General features: G+C 45.1%; 1 protein-coding gene across 3 annotated transcripts in view; it reads right to left on the bottom strand.

Annotated features, from left to right (window-relative positions):
- Window positions 1-17,412, bottom strand: part of RCC1 (regulator of chromosome condensation 1) — a 97,006-nt gene extending 79,594 nt beyond the window's left edge. For 2 of the 3 annotated variants that reach the window (XM_069224109.1, XM_069224112.1), the window contains exons 1-4: window positions 17,237-17,412; window positions 9,463-9,552; window positions 9,275-9,367; window positions 7,355-7,542 (exon numbers count right to left, since the gene is read on the bottom strand). In XM_069224109.1, coding sequence (XP_069080210.1) covers window positions 7,355-7,542; window positions 9,275-9,367; window positions 9,463-9,472 — 291 coding nt within the window. In that variant the 5' untranslated portion in view covers window positions 9,473-9,552; window positions 17,237-17,412. The remainder of the gene's footprint in view (window positions 1-7,354; window positions 7,543-9,274; window positions 9,368-9,462; window positions 9,553-17,236) is intronic. The other variant, XM_069224111.1, reaches the window with a different exon arrangement.
- Between the last annotated feature and the right edge of the window lie 897 nt (window positions 17,413-18,309).

Genomic DNA, 18,309 nt, shown 5'->3' with positions numbered 1-18,309 from the left:
AAGCCAATTGGAGGGAATATAAGTCTACAAAGGGCGAAGAGGAAGTCTTGGCTAAAGAAGTCAAAGAGCACTTCAAACCTTTTGATTACTCTTTGACAGACTAAGTGGATGGAAAACTTGAAAAGAAAAAGAAAAATCAATTCTTGCTCTTAAGAGAAAGTAATTTTTACTTTGTCCAACATGAGCTAAACATTCTTATAGCCCCATTAAACATTCTTTTTCTGTAATCGGCCGGTTACATTTTCTCTTAACCACAAGATAAATTGACAGGAAGACAAACTGACTTAGCACAACTCATTTAAATAAACTTAACCTGCTTTGTTACTGGGGAATGGATACTACATACAGAAAAAAGTATTTGCAATACAATAAGTCTCGCACTGAGAGAGTTGGAGCTACTGGTGTAAAATAAAATGTCTTTTACCTATGTGTTTTGGTTTGTAGTGGATGTATGCCAGGTGCCACAGCAATCCGCCCAGGCCTGTCGCTGCACGAGAGGGCACAACAAGGCCACCATCTTGGGAGTGCTACAGACTTGCTGAGATACCCTAGAGATGCAACCCTTTCTAGTGTGTTTACCTAAACTTTACTAGCACCAAACAAGCCAAAGAAGCACCTTTGTGGCACTTAACCCAGAGAATGAGGGGGACAAAAGCGTTAGGAGCAAAGAAAAAGGGGGCAGCCATATATTTCTCCATTTTAAACTCATAGTCATTATTCCACTACATAGACAATACTAGCCTAACTTTTAAAAACAAAAGAACAGAAGAGGCTGCATAACTGAAGAAATGTGTGCAGACTGGTTCAACATCTGTGACCTGGGGGTCTGTGTTTTAAGTGGAAACACAAAAGGGCTGGTACTCTATTATTTTAGGTTAATAGTCTTATGACAGCCCTTGGCTCAGGACTGGACTCTGTAGAACAGCTACGTGTACCTGAATCGCCGTGACTGGGCCTTTTCGGTGCATGCATTTGTGAATTGGCCGATTGTTTTGAAGTCAGAATTCTCTGTTGGGATGGCTATTCAAAATCTGAAGTCTTTGCCTGGCTATCGGGACCACTCAATAAGCCTGATATTGGAGGATAGTGTTTTTTCCTAGGGCAGTGGTGCCCAGTGAGGTTCCTTGGCATTTTTTGGGGGATATGAAAAGGATTCAAATGTATGTTTTTTGGGAATCGAAGGTAGGTCTAGAACCATGTCAGTTTCTTGACACCCACATAAGATAAGTTACATAAAAATTATTTTTTTATGAAACTTATTTACACAGTGGTTACACTGCAAGCCTGCCTGTTTGTGGTTGTATGGAGAAAAAAAAAAAAAAAAAAAAAAACACAAATAAAAACCTTCAGTCATGACAACACATCTGGGTTACATAAGTACAAGTAGTGGCTGATCCTGGTGGCCAGTTTGTGAAACAGTTCTTCTGTTTAAGATATCTCTTGCCTATGCAGTCTTTACTGTTACGCTCAAGGATTGACTGAGATATAATCATTGAGGCACATGCCCACATAAACACAATTCCTATAGCTATGGGTGAAGCACAGAGAACACCAGTAGAAGCAGGGGGGAGAAAAGGGCCACTTGATAGGGTCAGAAAGATTTTTTTCTTGATATTGATTTTCCATGTACTTTGTAACAACGGCAATCAGAGTGTACATCTAACAATGCATGGGAACTTGGTGGAGTGGTTACATGAAGCCTGGGGTTCGACGATGGGAGAGCAGGTTAAAACATTACTGGACTGTGACAGACGATGCATGGATTATATATAGGAGTCCAGAGGGTGATAGGGAAGCGCTCTGCACCCATGGGGGGGGGGGGGGGATTTGAGGTGGTGCCTCTTCAAACAGGAAGCAGTGCTATTTGAGTGTTGTTGTAGACAGCGCGTCCAGAAGTGGCATCTGCAAGGGTGCAGTAGCTGTGAGGGGATTGTCAAGGCCACAACACCAGTGAATTCTTAGAGGAGGAAATGGAGTTTGCTCCACTTCGGTACCCTATGATACGATACACTGCTCCTCACTGTGGCACTTTGTGTTCGCTTCTTTGAGCTACAGGATTAGGAAAATGGCTGCCTCTCCTAACTGAACTCTATTTGATGAGGCCCAATTAACATCCAAAGGCTAGGTGTTTTTTGCTATCAAGCTTGAGGCTATGAAGTGCTTGGGTCTGTAGTCAAAACTCTTTCCACCATGTAAGACAACACCTTTTGCCATCTTTTTGCCTAGAAGTAACCTATGTGTTTGGTTGGTGACCCTCCAGAGGTTATTAAGAGCATATGCTATCCTCAAGTGTTAAGCTCTACTCCAGTCAGTTGGTTAATGCACCTGCTGCAGAGGTCTTGTCAGAAAGAGAATGTCAGATTACAATCACAGCTCTCTGAAAGGTCAATGCAAATGAATAACGAGTTTAAGAATGGCACCTGCTTTGCAGTGCAATGAAATGGCAGAACCTGTATTTGCAAGAATAATACATTATAATTATTATTACACACAATAAGTATAATATTTCTTATTATACTACTACTAAAGCTATTCTGTGACTGCCCCAACACACAAAGAACCCTAGGAGAAAGGATGTGACTTAAGGGCCACAGCTGCTGACCTTGCAGCTGGAGAACACGGTTCGAGTCCCAGCACCAGTTCAACATCCAGCGATTCTGGCCAAATCACTCACTTTCCCCTTGCTACCAAAAATGGATGTGTTCTTGTGTAATGTAACTGGTGCTGAAATAAAGTTTCACTATATAAAAACAGCAAATTTAAAAAATAAAAAAATTTAAAAAAATGAAGCCCTCCACTACCTTCGCGCCGAGCTTGTGCTACATAAAACTGCAAAATAAAAAAACAATAAAAAACACACCCATAACCAGATCTCGCAAAGAAAACAGCAAGATGCCCGAAAACAAGTAAGAAAAAGCAGTAAGGTGCATGTACGGTGCCCCCAAGCTCAGCATTGTAAGCACATTAACTCACAGGAGCAAGAAGCCAAGAAGAATTGAAAGAAAAAAAATAAGAAAAAAATCCCTGAAAGAACAGATAAACATAAGACGTAACAATACTGTAGATCCGTTCACCCCCACCAGCCTCAAAGATGGGGAACGGACTGATAAACTGGGGTGATGAGACTCCTGACTCATTTAATTACTCTGTTTTAAGTGGGGGGGAACGAGCGGGGGGGGGAACGAGCGGGGGGGGGAACGAGCGGGGGGGGGAACGAGCGGGGGGGGGAACGAGCGGGGGGGGGAACGAGCGGGGGGGGGAACGAGCGGGGGGGGAACGAGCGGGGGGGGAACGAGCGGGGGGGGAACGAGCGGGGGGGGAACGAGCGGGGGGGGAACGAGCGGGGGGGGAACGAGCGGGGGGGGAACGAGCGGGGGGGGAACGAGCGGGGGGGGAACGAGCGGGGGGGGAACGAGCGGGGGGGGAACGAGCGGGGGGGGAACGAGCGGGGGGGGAACGAGCGGGGGGGGAACGAGCGGGGGGGGGAACGAGCGGGGGGGGGAACGAGCGGGGGGGGAACGAGCGGGGGGGGGAACGAGCGGGGGGGGGAACGAGCGGGGGGGGGAACGAGCGGGGGGGGGAACGAGCGGGGGGGGAACGAGCGGGGGGGGAACGAGTGGGGGGGGAACGAGTGGGGGGGGGAACGAGTGGGGGGGGAACGAGTGGGGGGGGAACGAGTGGGGGGGGAACGAGTGGGGGGGAACGAGTGGGGGGGGGAACGAGTGGGGGGGGGAACGAGTGGGGGGGGGAACGAGTGGGGGGGGAACGAGTGGGGGGGGGAACGAGTGGGGGGGGGAACGAGTGGGGGGGGAACGAGTGGGGGGGGGAACGAGTGGGGGGGGGAACGAGTGGGGGGGGGAACGAGTGGGGGGGGGAACGAGTGGGGGGGGAACGAGTGGGGGGGGGAACGAGTGGGGGGGGGGAACGAGTGGGGGGGGGGAACGAGTGGGGGGGGGAACGAGTGGGGGGGGAACGAGTGGGGGGGGGAACGAGTGGGGGGGGGAACGAGTGGGGGGGGGAACGAGTGGGGGGGGAACGAGTGGGGGGGAACGAGTGGGGGGGGAACGAGTGGGGGGGGAACGAGTGGGGGGGGAACGAGTGGGGGGGGAACGAGTGGGGGGGGAACGAGTGGGGGGGGAACGAGTGGGGGGGGGAACGAGTGGGGGGGGGAACGAGTGGGGGGGGGAACGAGTGGGGGGGGGGGAACGAGTGGGGGGGGGGGAACGAGTGGGGGGGGGGGAACGAGTGGGGGGGGGGAACGAGTGGGGGGGGGGAACGAGTGGGGGGGAACGAGTGGGGGGGGAACGTGGGGGGGGGGGGAACGAGTGGGGGGGGAACGAGTGGGGGGGGGGGAACGAGTGGGGGGGGAACGAGTGGGGGGGGGGGGAACGAGTGGGGGGGAACAATCAGGTGTGGTATGTGTCGCGCGGAGGGCTTGGGAGCAGGAACTGGAGGATACTGATTGGCTACTGCTCAGTCGCTGGTGCGCACAGTCATGCAATAAAAGGTTTAAGCTTCTACATTTCAATTTCGTACACTGTATGTATACTACACCTGATCGTCTCAACAAAATTGACCCAAAACTAGAGGCCGGTGTCCTAGATGTGATACATTAAGCACCTCCTTTCTACGTTTGGCGCATCCTTTCTACATTTGGCTTTGTCCTGCTGGCAGGTGCAGCAGTTCTGGCAGGAGGTGGTTCGGAAGGTTGAAGAGGTCATGGGTTTGAGACTCAAAGCAACTCCAATGACATGCCTCTTAGGCGTGGTAGAGACCACAGGGAGGAGAATCCCATACAGACTAACAACTAGCTCTAGTACTGGGTAAGCACAAGGCGGCCATTAGCTGGATGAGCGCCAGGAGCCCATCCATTCATTGCTGGATATGAGATATTCTGCAATGGGGAACCGCACAAAAACAACATATACAGATAACACGCAGGGAGGAGGGGGAACTAAATGACTTGATTGCATGGGGAACTCTGTTGGAACGTTTCACTGTTACGGAGGATTTAGGTTCTGAATGGAGCACTGATGATGATGATTGACTACTGGAATGTATATGTTGGATATAATGGTGACAACCAACTTTTGCTATGTTGAAACTCTGGTACTTCTAGCGTACATAAGGATTGATTATGTAAGGATATTAGCCAGTAAGTGAGGCGGAGGGGAAATATCACAGCTTCGGGCGCTGTGGATACACATTCCTGACTATGTATGTTCTCGGTCCTCAAAGATGATATTTGTGATGTCTCGTACTGATATGCACTGTATTGTTTTTGTAGGTTCTGCATTATAAAAATCAATAAAAACAGTATGTATCTATAAATAAATAAAAACCCTATACAGTAGATAATCCCTGCTCTCAAAGAAAAAGGATGGACAAATGAAATTGCTATAAGCCCACAGAAGCAAGTATATTAAAAGTATGCAAGAGGCTGTATGCTTACGCTCGACCTAAGAAAAGGGCAAGCATTGGAAAAAAAAAAAAAAAAAAACCACAACACACACACACACCACAACAATAGAAACGTATTAGGAAATCAACTTTTTTTTTTTTTAAGTTGATGTACTTTTTTTATTAAATCCCAGCTTCAGATTTTTGTTGTGGTTCATTTATTTGTAAATCAAAAACACTGATTACTAGTCTGGGAAGGTATGGAACTTTATTCACTTATTAGGTTTCCTTCACGGAATGCCACCTTTATTGTATTGAGCTGTTAACAGTTTACATACCGCATCATTGTAAGCGCCTATTATCTTCTAATTCACGCATGTAGTTAATTATGACCGAGCAGAATTATAAACAACTTGCGCCACAACACCCGTGCAAATAGACAAGGCTCAGGAAGCCCAAACACAATCAGTTTCCAAGGGTTTATGCGTGAAAACACACACAAGCTAGGGATATGTCACCATGACAAGTCTGGCCTTTAAAGAAAACTCCAAGCAAACAGGCTACATTTAACGACTTGACGCTCTCCTGTGGGCAAAATTGAAGTGCAAGGCAGAAAAGTAGCAGTGCTTGGAATAATCTGCTTTAACAGAATAGGTTTTAGAAAAGTTCCACATAAAATCCAAAACTGTAATTACTTGGGCAATTTCAGAAAAAGGTTCTGCTGTGGAGCTAACAGGTCAGGAGACCTGTGCCTATGAACAAAATAAGTCTGAAACACTGCAAAGTGTCCACTTTATTCCTTGCAACTGTAATCATGGCTACCTGTCCTTTTAATCATTCTATACTGAAGTTTAACTGTCTTGGGAAGTCTACTTAAAGACGTATTAACCAGAAAACGAGGGGAGTTTTAGGGGAACGTGCCCACGGTGATGGACAGGCAACGGGTGACCATTCCATGGACACGAGACGTGTATATATGTATAGGTGGTACAAAGGCAGTTTTCGTTTCTGTATGGGTTGCTTGGAGTACATGTTTGGGCTCCAAGAGACCATGCACAAACAGCCATGAAAATATTTGTCAGGTAAATCCTGCAACAAACATGTTAAAATATGTTAAAGTACCTTCAAAATAAACAAAAATGCATTTATTTAATATATGTAAATGTTTCACCTTATTACACAAGATACCACTAGACAAAGGCTCCTTTATTAAAAGTTTAAGTGTGAACTTAGTATTCCTGCCCCTCCCCTACCCCACGACAGTGGCATTCATACATGGAGGCAAATCAGTTGTCACGTGCATTTAATTAGACAAAGCAACATTAGCCTATTAAATGAAATGAGGCATTTGCACAGAGCATACCCTAAACACACGTTTGAAGATGGTGTCATATGAAATAAGGGTGAAAAAAAGGCTCTGTAGTAGAATATTCACCTAGGATCACACGCGCCAAGCAGGGAAGCCAGGATTAATCCTAAATTTGCTAGTTTCATGCTGTGCGAGTCGGACACTAGATGGCTAGCCCTCTTCATACACTGGTCTGATGCTACGTCATTCACATTTTATCTACTACAGTATGGCAGTGGGTCAACCTTCTTCTGTATCTGACTAATTCAGTGAGTAATGGCATTACGTCCTTTCACAAGGGCAACACCCATAAACAAAGTGGTTTCCTTAAGTAGGAGGGACTACTATGGTAATGTGTTTTTTTATTTTATTAAACCAAAAGAATGTTGTTTTCACCATTTTTTTTTCTTTTGATTGATCAAGGCCTTATTGAGGCGCTTCCCTGGCACAAATCTGCAAAAGCCATGACAAAACCTTGACAAAGACAAAAAGCTGTCGGCCAATGCCAGATGTACCGTCTTGGCCAACGCTGGTTTTTCTTGTGTCACAAAGCCCTTTCAGACTATAGGCATTCAGGAGATTTGAAATGAGGCAGTGGGAACTTACATTGCCTGTCTCACTCAGGCACACAGTGTGCATGCCACCTGCCACCACTTGCACAATCTTCTCTGGTAGTACCACAAGGGCTGGCTTTTTCCGCTCAATTACATCTTCCCCAAGCCCAAGCTGTCCAACATCTCCTTGACCCAAGGTAAGCACCAATCCTGCAACAGTGCCATGGGATGGATGAGTCACTGAAAGAAACACACAAGTCTGTGAAGAGATGCAGAAAAGATAACACCATGCAAAAAAAAAAACTACTGTGTCCTGTTTGGATGGTTATTATGATGAATGGTGCACATTTGCCACTTCTAACATGCAGTTTTGCTTGTTTAGAACTGAACTTTTTGAATAGTTCAATCAAGTATGTCGTCTATGTCAACAGTCCACACATCAAAAGTTAACCGGAAAAATACACTGTACCATATGCAAGTATTATTTTCATTACCTCTCAAGCACTCCCTTCTTTACTAATGAGATCAATCCCGAGACAGAAAGGAAAGTTTTGCATTTCCTATAACTTGTACACCTTTAGGTGGGCACAATGCAAAAAGTTGGCATTCTTACAATGCCTGTGTTTTCCTGTTTAATGGTTTGCTATAAATATTGTGTTTTTTCCTGTTGTGGGCATTTCCTTGCTTGAGTTATGTGCGATTGGCAATTAATGACAATGCTAAATACATACAAGTCATGTGACATTTGGTTCGGATTATGTCCTACAGTGTAATAATCAAGCTTAAATGAATGTATGGGCAGTATTTATCTACAATACTGACTAATCATTAGCTAGTTTTGGATTTCTAAGAGTTTGTAGAAGGCTGACAATGACTAGTCTGGTTGGCTATTAAAAGAACACAATCTCGTGGAACCTAAAGGCAACAGCTAACTTAACGTTAACGGTCTGATCTGGAAGTTTTAGCAATGAGATTACGTTAGAAAAATCCAGCAAGCACAGAATGTGAAGGGCAGTCTTCATGCAAAGCAATACTGGGACAGATTGTACAAATTCATATCTCCCATTCCTATCGAAGGCTAATGGTATAGGGGTGTGACTTACCATTTTTATCCAAACATATGCTTATGGGTTCTGAAAATACACATTTTCATCTCAAATACATGCTTTTTAATTTTTGCTATACATTTATCAATTCAACCTAGTAAGTTTATATATTAGTAGGTTGGGTTAAACACAGGAGAGCTACTTTCAGGTAGGAGGGGCGCTACCATGAGCTCACAATCTAATTGCTGGAGACATGCATTAAATCATATTGGCGTTTGTAGTGGTGGTGGCTTTTGCTTTTTGTTGGACAGTTGGCTTGGGTCTCTCAAAAATAATTACTTGACAGAAGTAAGGTATCAGTATCATACTTGTTTAACTGTCTACCTGGTATTAATCTAGCATATCATTAAATAACTGGAGTAAATGCATGCAATTTTTTTATCGAGTGCACATGATCAATTGCAATAATCACTAACCTTTGGTTCTGGAGTAGCAACTCACCATAAAGAACTTACAACTCGTAAGGGATAGTAAGCAATATATAAACACAATTACTCCTAACCCTCCTTATAACTCCCCACTCACCCTTATTTTCCCTGCCTTCTACAGCAGCGGTCCCGAACCTGTGGTCTGCCGACCCCATGGGATGAGTAAAACAAAGTAGCAAAGACAACCAGTAATTTGGAAATTTTCTTTGCCCAATGCAAGTGTATTTCGGATAAGATTACCCCTTAAAAATCCACATAAAACAAACTCGACAACTAACGTAAATACATATTCTGCTTTACAGCAATATTGCAGCTCTGTTTGCCAGGTTCTAGCACACAATAAAAACGCTAACACTAAGAGTTCCGGAGGTTACTCGAAAGTTCGACATTATGGATGAAACTAGTGATAGAAGGGTGGAGAAGAAACCAGCCAAATACCTTTTGTCTTTTTGACTTCGGAAGACGCATTTTTCTCTTCCACAGAGAGGGTTCTTTTAACTGTTTTCTTGGCCACCATTGTGTTGCCTGACCCTAAAAAGGAAACGTTCTTCGGTTACAAGAGTACTGACATTGCCAATGTCACAAACAACCCACACGTCTTTCAAGCTGAAGGATCTGATAATTACCCACGCGCATTAGTCCCAACTGTTCTGCCCATGAAAAGTGAAGCGCCTGGACAAGTGCAGCATGGCAGTGAGGCAGCGACTCCCAGGTATCTACAGAGCACACAAAGATCTCTTAATAAAGTTTGGGAGCGGCATTGAATTGGGATATCTTAAATAAAATGCCATGCTACTTCACGAATAAATGTATCTCTTTAGAATAAAAAAAAAAAAAAAAAACACACACCCAAACCCAAACATTGTCGGAAGGCAGCCCAAAAAAATAAAAACACAACCGTTGTTAATTATATTTGGGTGACATTTGCTAGACCAAGAAAACATTGATTTGGTGTGCTTTCCGTGATCGCTATCACGCAAAAAAAGCCAGGACAGAACAGGTTGTTGCTACCAAACTGTCCTTTTAGTGGGGACAAAAGTGTAAAGCGACAATGCGTATTATGAAGGGGTCAGGAAAAGGCCTCCCCAACAAGTATTAAAAGAAACAAAAAAAAAAAAACACACAACTGTAAAACTAAAAGAAAATTAGAACCATTGTTCTCACATAAAAGTGAATCATCCCTGCTTGACAACCGATTTCCTACAATGTTCCACACTGTGTCTAGTTACACAATTAATTAACAGAACTGAAATTTCTACGCAAACAGACTCAACAGCCCGATACATTGAAGTGCTGTGAGCATCCTAAGGTTAGTTCAAAGATACACAAAACTCTAAACTTTAAATGGAAAGGGATTGTGTTGCTACTGCATGGTGTTATTGCCTATGGCAGCTGCAAGAGGCAAAGTAAACAGAACTGCGCATTAACAGAGGTTAAACTGAATAACTGCCTGTAGGAAGTTGGCTCTGTATGCACTATTTCAAAGTAATAAATAGTATGCACAGAGTCCAAGGGCTCCCCTTAGAGGCAAGATAGTGGCAAAAAGATAATTCTAATGCTCTATTTTGTGGTAGTGTGGTCGAGCAGTAGGCTTATCAAAGGAGTAGTGTTAAGCATTTGTTGTACACACACAGGCAATAAATGAGGAACACACAGTCAGAGACAATTCCAGGCCAATAGGTTTTTGTATAGAAAAATCTCTTTTCTTAGTTTATTTTAAGAACCACAGGTTCAAGATTTACAAGTAATACTTCAAATGAAAGGTATTTCAGGTAGGTACTTTGAATTAGCAAAATAGCATATACAGTTTTCACATAAATGACATAGCTATTTTAAAACTAGACAGTGCAATTTTCAACAGTTCCTGGGGGAGGTAAGTGTTTGTTAGTTTTTGCAGGTAAGTAAACCACCTACGGGGTTCAGGTTTGGGTCCAAGGTAGCCCACCGTTGGGGGTTCAGAGCAACCCCAAAGTTACCACACCAGCAGCTCAGGTGCAAAGGTCAAAGTGGTGCCCAAAACGCATAGGCTTCAATGGAGAAGGGGGTGCCCCGGTTCCAGTCTGCCAGCAGGTAAGTACCCGCGTCTTCGGAGGGCAGACCAGGGGGGGTTTGTAGGGCACTGGGGGGGGGGGGGAGAGAAACAAGTCCACACAGAAAGTACACCCTCAGCAGCATGGGGGCGGCCAGGTGCAGTGTGCAAACAAGCGTCGGGTTCTCAATAGGAATCAATGGGAGACCAAGGGGTCTCTTCAGCGATGCAGGCAGGCAAGCGGGGGGGGGGCTCCTCGGGGTAGCCACCACCTGGACAAGGGAGAGGGCCACCTGGGGGTCGCTCCTGCACTGGAGGTCGGATCCTTCAGGCCCTGGGGGCTGCGGGTGCAGAGTCTTTACCAGGCGTCTGATCTTTGAAGCAGGCAGTCGCGGTCAGGGGGAGCCTCGGGATTCCCTCTGCAGGCGTCGCTGTGGGAGCTCAGGGGGGTCAACTCTGGCTACTCGCGGTCTCGCAGTCGCCGGGGAGTCCTCCCTGAAGTGATTATTCTCGACAAGTTGAGCCGGGGGCGCCGGGTGCAGAGTGACATGTCTCACGCTTCCAGCGGGAAACACGTGTTGTTTCAAAGTTGCTTCGTTGTTGCAAAGTTGCAGTCTTTGGTGAACAGAGCTGCTGTCCTAAGGAGTTCTTGGTCCTTATAGATGCAGAGCAGTCCTCTGAGGCTTCAGAGGTCGCTGGTCCCTGGGGAGAGCGTCGCTGGAGCAGTGTCTTTAGAAGTGGGGAGACAGGCCGGTAGAGCTGGGGCCAAAGCAGTTGGTGTCTCAGTCTTCTCTGCAGGGTTTTTCAGCTTAGCAGTCTTCTTCTTAGGTTGCAGGAATCTGAGTTCCTAGGTTCTGGGGAGTCCCTAAATACTTAATTTAGGGGTGTGTTTAGGTCTGGGGGGTTAGTAGCCAATGGCTACTAGCCCTGAGGGTGGCTACACCCTCTTTGTGCCTCCTCCCCGAGGGTAGGGGGGGCACATCCCTAATCCTATTGGGGGAATCCTCCATCTGCAAGATGGAGGATTTCTAAAAGTTAGAGTCACCTCAGCTCAGGACACCTTAGGGGCTGTCCTGACTGGCCAGTGACTCCTCCTTGTTTTTCTCATTATCTCCTCCGGTCTTGCTGCCAAAAGTGGGGCCGTGGCCGGAGGGGGCGGGCAACTCCACTAGCTGGAGTGCCCTGTGGTGCTGTAACAAAGGGGGTGAGCCTTTGAGGCTCACTGCCAGGTGTTACAGTTCCTGCAGGGGGAGGTGTGAAGTACCTCCACCCAGTACAGGCTTTGTTACTAGCCACAGAGTGACAAAGGCACTCTCCCCATGTGGCCAGCAACATGTCTGGTGTGTGGCAGGCTGCTAAAACTAGTTAGCCTACACGGATAGTCTGTTAAGGTTTCAGGGGGCACCTCTAAGGTGCCCTCTGGGGTGTATGTTACAATAAAATGTACACTGGCATCAGTGTGCATTTATTGTGCTGAGAAGTTTGATACCAAACTTCAGTTTTCAGTGTAGCCATTATGGTGCTGTGGAGTTCGTGTATGACAGACTCCCAGACCATATACTCTTATGGCTACCCTGCACTTACAATGTCTAAGGTTTTGCTTAGACACTGTAGGGGCATAGTGCTCATGCACTTGTGCCCTCACCTATGGTATAGTGCACCCTGCCTTAGGGGTGAAAGGCCTGCCAGAGGGGTGACTTATCTATACTTCATAGGCAGTGTGAGGTTGGCATGGCACCCTGAGGGGAGTGCCATGTCGACTTAGTTGTTTTATCCCCACTAGTACACAAGCTGGCAAGCAGTGCAGGGGTCCCCAGGGTGGCAGAAGACAAGCTGCATCCCTTAAAGATCTTCCCTGGCATCAGGGCCCATGGTACCAGGGGTACCAGTTACAAGGGACTTACCTGGATGCCAGGGTGTGCCAATTGTGGAAACAAAAGTACAGGTTAGGGAAAGAACACTGGTGCTGGGGCCTGGTTAGCAGGCCTTAACACACTTTCAAATCAAAACTTAGCATCAGCAAAGGCAAAAAGTCAGGGGGTAACCATGCCAAGGAGGCATTTCCTTACACTGCCTCTGGTATTAGACTAGGTCCGACAGGCAAGTTAGAATCACATGTCCAAAGATGGGGGACAACTTAATTAGGATTAAGAGAAAACAGTCATTCAATGTCTGCGTGTGGAACCACCTCCTAAAAAGCCAAGCGGTCAATTAAATCCAGTTCAGGAAATCCATGAACATTTCTCATCAGTTAAAACTTCTCAATATTCATACAAGCACAGGGCGGGACCAGTTTCCAGAGATGCCCACAAATGGGATACTTTATAATGCAGTTGCACTACAACTAGAATTAGGATACAGCTGAATTCAGGATCAAATGGTGCACTGTCGCACAGACAAGACAAACTATAAGAAATACGAAACCCTCACAGCTACGAATATAAATGCAGGCGTTAGGCTCAGCTCATTTAATTGTAAACAAGCCACACATCTGTCACTGCCACTCAGACTAAGCACCTTGTGCACAAGGACTGGACTGTTAAGGAATTTCAGATAGCATGGACAGATGCATGCAGGCGTAAACGTGCAAGCCATATGCTGGTAACAGAAGGATATATAGTTTAGAAAGAAAATTTGCACCCTTAACTGTCAAGGTTTTTCCTGCCCCATAGAAGAGCTAGTTTCTTATGTGTGGGGCACTTTGGGCTTAGGCCTTCATAACTTTGTACTGACAAATGGTATCCAGACCAAATGTGCATCCCACATCCCAACCTCCCCCTCCACATCCTGGGGCTTCTATTGAGCACCATCAACTAATGATATTTCATTGTTTAAGGACTTATGCAGCAGTTTATAGAGTAAAACCAAATAAATGAAAAATGGGCATTAAGAAAACGTGCATTTAAAAAAAAAAATTAAGTAGAGTTAAGGAAGAGTGGGTATTTGTACATCTAGGAATTTTAGGGTTACCCATACCATCAAGAGGTTCAGAGGGCATTTTACAGAATGTGTTCACTAGCTTACATTTAGAAACCAAAAATGGAGAGAACTTCAATTGATAACAAATGTTTTATTATCCAGTCCCTCATCACTTCTTGGAATAAAAATGCTACCTCACTTGTGTGGATGGGCCAATCACCAATAGCCACAAAATATGATGGGGGCACCAAATGTTTGGCAAGAAAAAGAAAAAAGAAAAAAAGGAAGAAGAAAAGGACACAAAGAAGAGTCCAGGGTGATAACTGCATGGATCAGTCAGTGGTAGGAAATGTGTATATCTTTGCAAATTATGTAAACTTCTCCTCTGAAATGCACAGAAAATGTTTGACTTTTGCCAAAGTCTGCAGGACATTCTTGGTAAGAAAATGTGGAGGGATCTATGTAGATCAATGCACACTGGGCTTGGCAACAGAGTTTCTGATATGGTCAGCTGTCCAGAGCCCAAAGATTGCAGTGCTATGGGAAGCGAGGAAATTGGATTTACAGGGATGTGGAATTCCTGTAGCTCAACTCCCAGGACATATCGTTTGGGTTCAAGGACAAGTTTGCATGTCTATTTTGTCCATGGGACAAGTAAGCCCAAACCCTTGCAGCACAAACCATTTGGCTGCCAATTTACAGTGAGTTATGGATCAGGGAAGGGCATGGTCTGCGCTTAAGGTAAAATTTGTGTTCATAAGTTAATGCTGTTCGAACTTGTACTGACAGCTCATCAATGCAAAGCCTCTATTATTAGGGTGAGCACTCTAAGAAGTGTTGTAAGCCTGAGACTGCACTACTGAGTCGTCCCAGTATAAAAACGTATACACACACTTGCAAAGTTTAATAATATGAGGCTACGCATAATGCTTTCTGAGCAGAATCTTGAGAAATAAGATTGATGATTCTTTGCTTTCAAAATAAAATATCCACGAAAAAAAGTGCAACTAGGTATATATATATATATATATATATATATATATATATATATATATACACACACACATAATGGAAAATCTTGGTAACAAGTGGACAAACTAGCAATGACAAAGCCAAAAGGAATTATATTAGTGGACAGCCTTTTGGTAGTGTTAATGTGTGCCTTGCTTGGGCATTGTTTTTGTACAACTTTATAGTTGGGAGAGCTGCCGAGCCCTCGCCATTATAACAAACACTGGCAAGAATAAAAATATTTTTGTTCTCAAACAGCACGCATTGCCACAACAATCTTGTCACGGAATAAAACTACTTTGTATGCCATATGCTTCTTGTGAAAGAGCAGAATGCTGTCACTCACAGAAAAGCCAGTCAATATATGGAGAGAATTTTAATAAAAAAAGGTCTTAATTTACGCAAGATCTAATTACGGGCCCATTTCTTAAAGGAAGAAGCAAAAATGCATCCATGGTATAAGTCCTTGCATTAGTGCAACATTTATGACTTTCATGAACTCGCAAGAATTCACAGACGTAGGCTAGGAAATCCTACTCCTACAAAATATTGACACCAGTGAGATGGAAGAGTTTCCTTCACATTAGGACTTTAGTGTTAATGGCTTGGGACCATCTTTTAGCAGCAGCTGCACATCCGAGTTCATGTAAATTGACATCAATGGCTCATTCACTGCATTAAAATGGTTAACCCATCCACCGCTTCTTCTCAGTAAAACAGACATGATTATTTTGAGGACTGGAAAGTACTAGGATTGTTTTACTCCTGGGCTATAATACAACCCATGTTTTAAATCCAAGAACTGAGACACCCCACAAATCTAAAAACAGCGCTTCAATTCTGCATGGGCCATGGGGCACAGAGTGAATAGACAGTGCTCATCAACACAGAAACCGACAATAAGAGGTGCTAGGGGGAATTGAATCTAACTTACACACAGCATCAGAGTTAACCACAGCGTTTTCTGCTAGAGATTAAAGTAATTATGCACTGAAACATAAGAAAACTTGCCTCCCTCTGGTCAGTTGACACCCCCCTCCTCTGAAAACTGGGACATACTAGATTTACCAGGACAAGCTGCGAAAAAAACATAATGGCCCAGCAAATCCAGGATACCTGGTCAAGTGGCACCCAGTCTATACCCAATCCCCACCCCCCACACAACATCCTCTCTTACTTCTACTTGGTCTAGTCACCTTTTTCCCCAAAGACTATAATTTCCCCCCAATAGCGCTGTGGCCCTGTACAACTTTGTAATATCTCACATGAGTATGTTTAGGATCCTTCACCCAGACTGTAAAGAGTGCCACAATGCTAGGGAGTTTCCTTGACTTAGAAAGGAAGTATTAGTCATGGTACAAACTGATGAGACTACAAACATGTATATATGGGACCAGCCATAAAAGGTCTCAGACAATGCTCACTGTTCTGGCCTAACTACATTTTTCTTGTATTTTAAGTAATAGACTTTCCTTTGTCGAGAAATACATTACGTTTGAGCATATTCTCCACACAGATATTGTGAGCATCTCCGAGTAGTTACATCCGTACTTGACGGAAAAACAAAAAACACACACACACCGTTTCACTGTCTGCACCTGTAAGTGAAAACTGTTCCGTAATACTATCACCTAATAGCAGAATATATGGACAAAAACGGAAAAGACCTCCGGATGGCCAGGGTTACCAGGCGTCATATAGCCCTTTTTGATATTAAGTACCTTAATTAGGTCTCGCGCCTAATAATCTTAGGCATTTGATAGTTCTGGAATCCTTGCTTTAATTTTTTTTACAGTATCACACACCCCTATTGGCCTGCAAACCACTTAGCTCATTAGGTACTCACATTAAACACTGCTAAAAGACCATACAACACCACGCCTTCACATCGGCTCAGACAATAAGTCCATCAAATAGTTTCAAATTCCAGTCCACACCCCGCCATCAATCCTGTACACCATTTAATGGGCTCACAGGTCTTCCTTTCGACCGTCCTGACGTCTTCACGACCCACGTTGACCCCGGACCCCTTACCACCGTCCAGCTTGCATGAGATATTAAAAAGGATCGTTAGAATACTTATTCTGCTCCTACTTAATGTCATCTCATTTCTTCCTAAAAAAAAAAAACCTTATGTGTCGCTCCCGCCCTCTGCCAAGTATCCCCGGGGTGACCTCCTGGGTCCTTGTACGCAACTATTTTATTGATATTGCGCGTAATCAGACTGAGAGTGGCGCTCAATGCATCGTTCAAAAGAATGCCAGGGGAAGTCGCTCAGGAATGGTGAAACACGTGCCAGTGCTCCCGGACTCACTGGGGCTCGAGGACATCCTAAGCTAGGCGCGCGAGCTCATCACCACCCCAATACCAACCAGCCAACATGAGCGCGCCCGGCTGCTCTTCACATCTGCCCGGCACGCACACTGCACAGAAACACTCACCTGCCGGTCTCACCCTACTACAACAGCGCCGTCGGAGTGAAATTTCCCGAAAGCCGGTCACTGCTCAGATAAAAGCATATAATGTAGCGTTACCACGCCTGCGTACTGCTAGACGTTGCGCTGAGAGACGTCACGTACGTAAAATCTACAGAAAACTGCGCGGGCGCACTGAGAGAAAATGAAACTCGTGAGACTTATAACGGCCGATGCGCGTGCGCACTGTAGGTAAGAAAGTAGCTTCTCACGCCGCTTCTGGTACCAAGCAGTTGTCAAATGGTTGTCGGTACTTTTAGTTCGAGACTTATAGCTTAGCAACTATTGCTAGGTTCATAATTAGAGCAAGCATTGGCAAAGCCAATAGATTCCTCCTGTGCAAAATCTTTTGTCAGTGTCAGCGCAAGCTGTTGTGCATCACTACTTAAAGAAAAAATAATTATACAAATATGACGCGTCATAGTGCTTATTTTTCTGAAAGCAATACGTGAAAAAATGACAACATAATACTAGCACAAATGGCGAGAATGTGGCGTAATGACCAGAGCTGCCCACCTTGGAGCTGGGAACCAGGTTTGAATCCAGGGCTGTAGCTAAGGTGGGGATGGCCCAGCCTTTATTTTTCTGTTGGACCCCTTAAAAAGTACAAGCTTTGTACGTGCTTTTTGTTTGTTTGCCATGTAGGAAAGTAGAACCTTTCTGACATAGTTACACCCACTTTGTGCCTGGTGTCAATGTGTTTAAAACTGTAGGATACTGGGATCCTTGTAACCAGGACCCCAGGTTCAATGCTCTCTCCCCTAAATTTAGTTGGTAAAGTAACTTTTACACCCTACACTTGGCATACTAGTGCACCCATGTAAGTCCCTAGTATATGTTACTTAGATACCCAGGGCATTGGTACACCAGGGGTTACTCATGGGTTGCAGCATGTATTGTGCCACCCACGGGGGCCCATGCAAACTGTGACTACAGCCCTGCCATTGTAGCTGTGTGAAAAGGTGCATGCACCTTTCACCCCAGATATAAGGTTTACCTCATATCACGGTCACTGCACTCAGACCCTAAGATAGGCCCTA

Source organism: Pleurodeles waltl, chromosome 3_1 (genome assembly GCF_031143425.1).
Source record: "Pleurodeles waltl isolate 20211129_DDA chromosome 3_1, aPleWal1.hap1.20221129, whole genome shotgun sequence".
Lineage (NCBI taxonomy): Eukaryota > Metazoa > Chordata > Amphibia > Caudata > Salamandridae > Pleurodeles > Pleurodeles waltl.
This window is presented reverse-complemented; position numbering and strand designations above follow the sequence as displayed.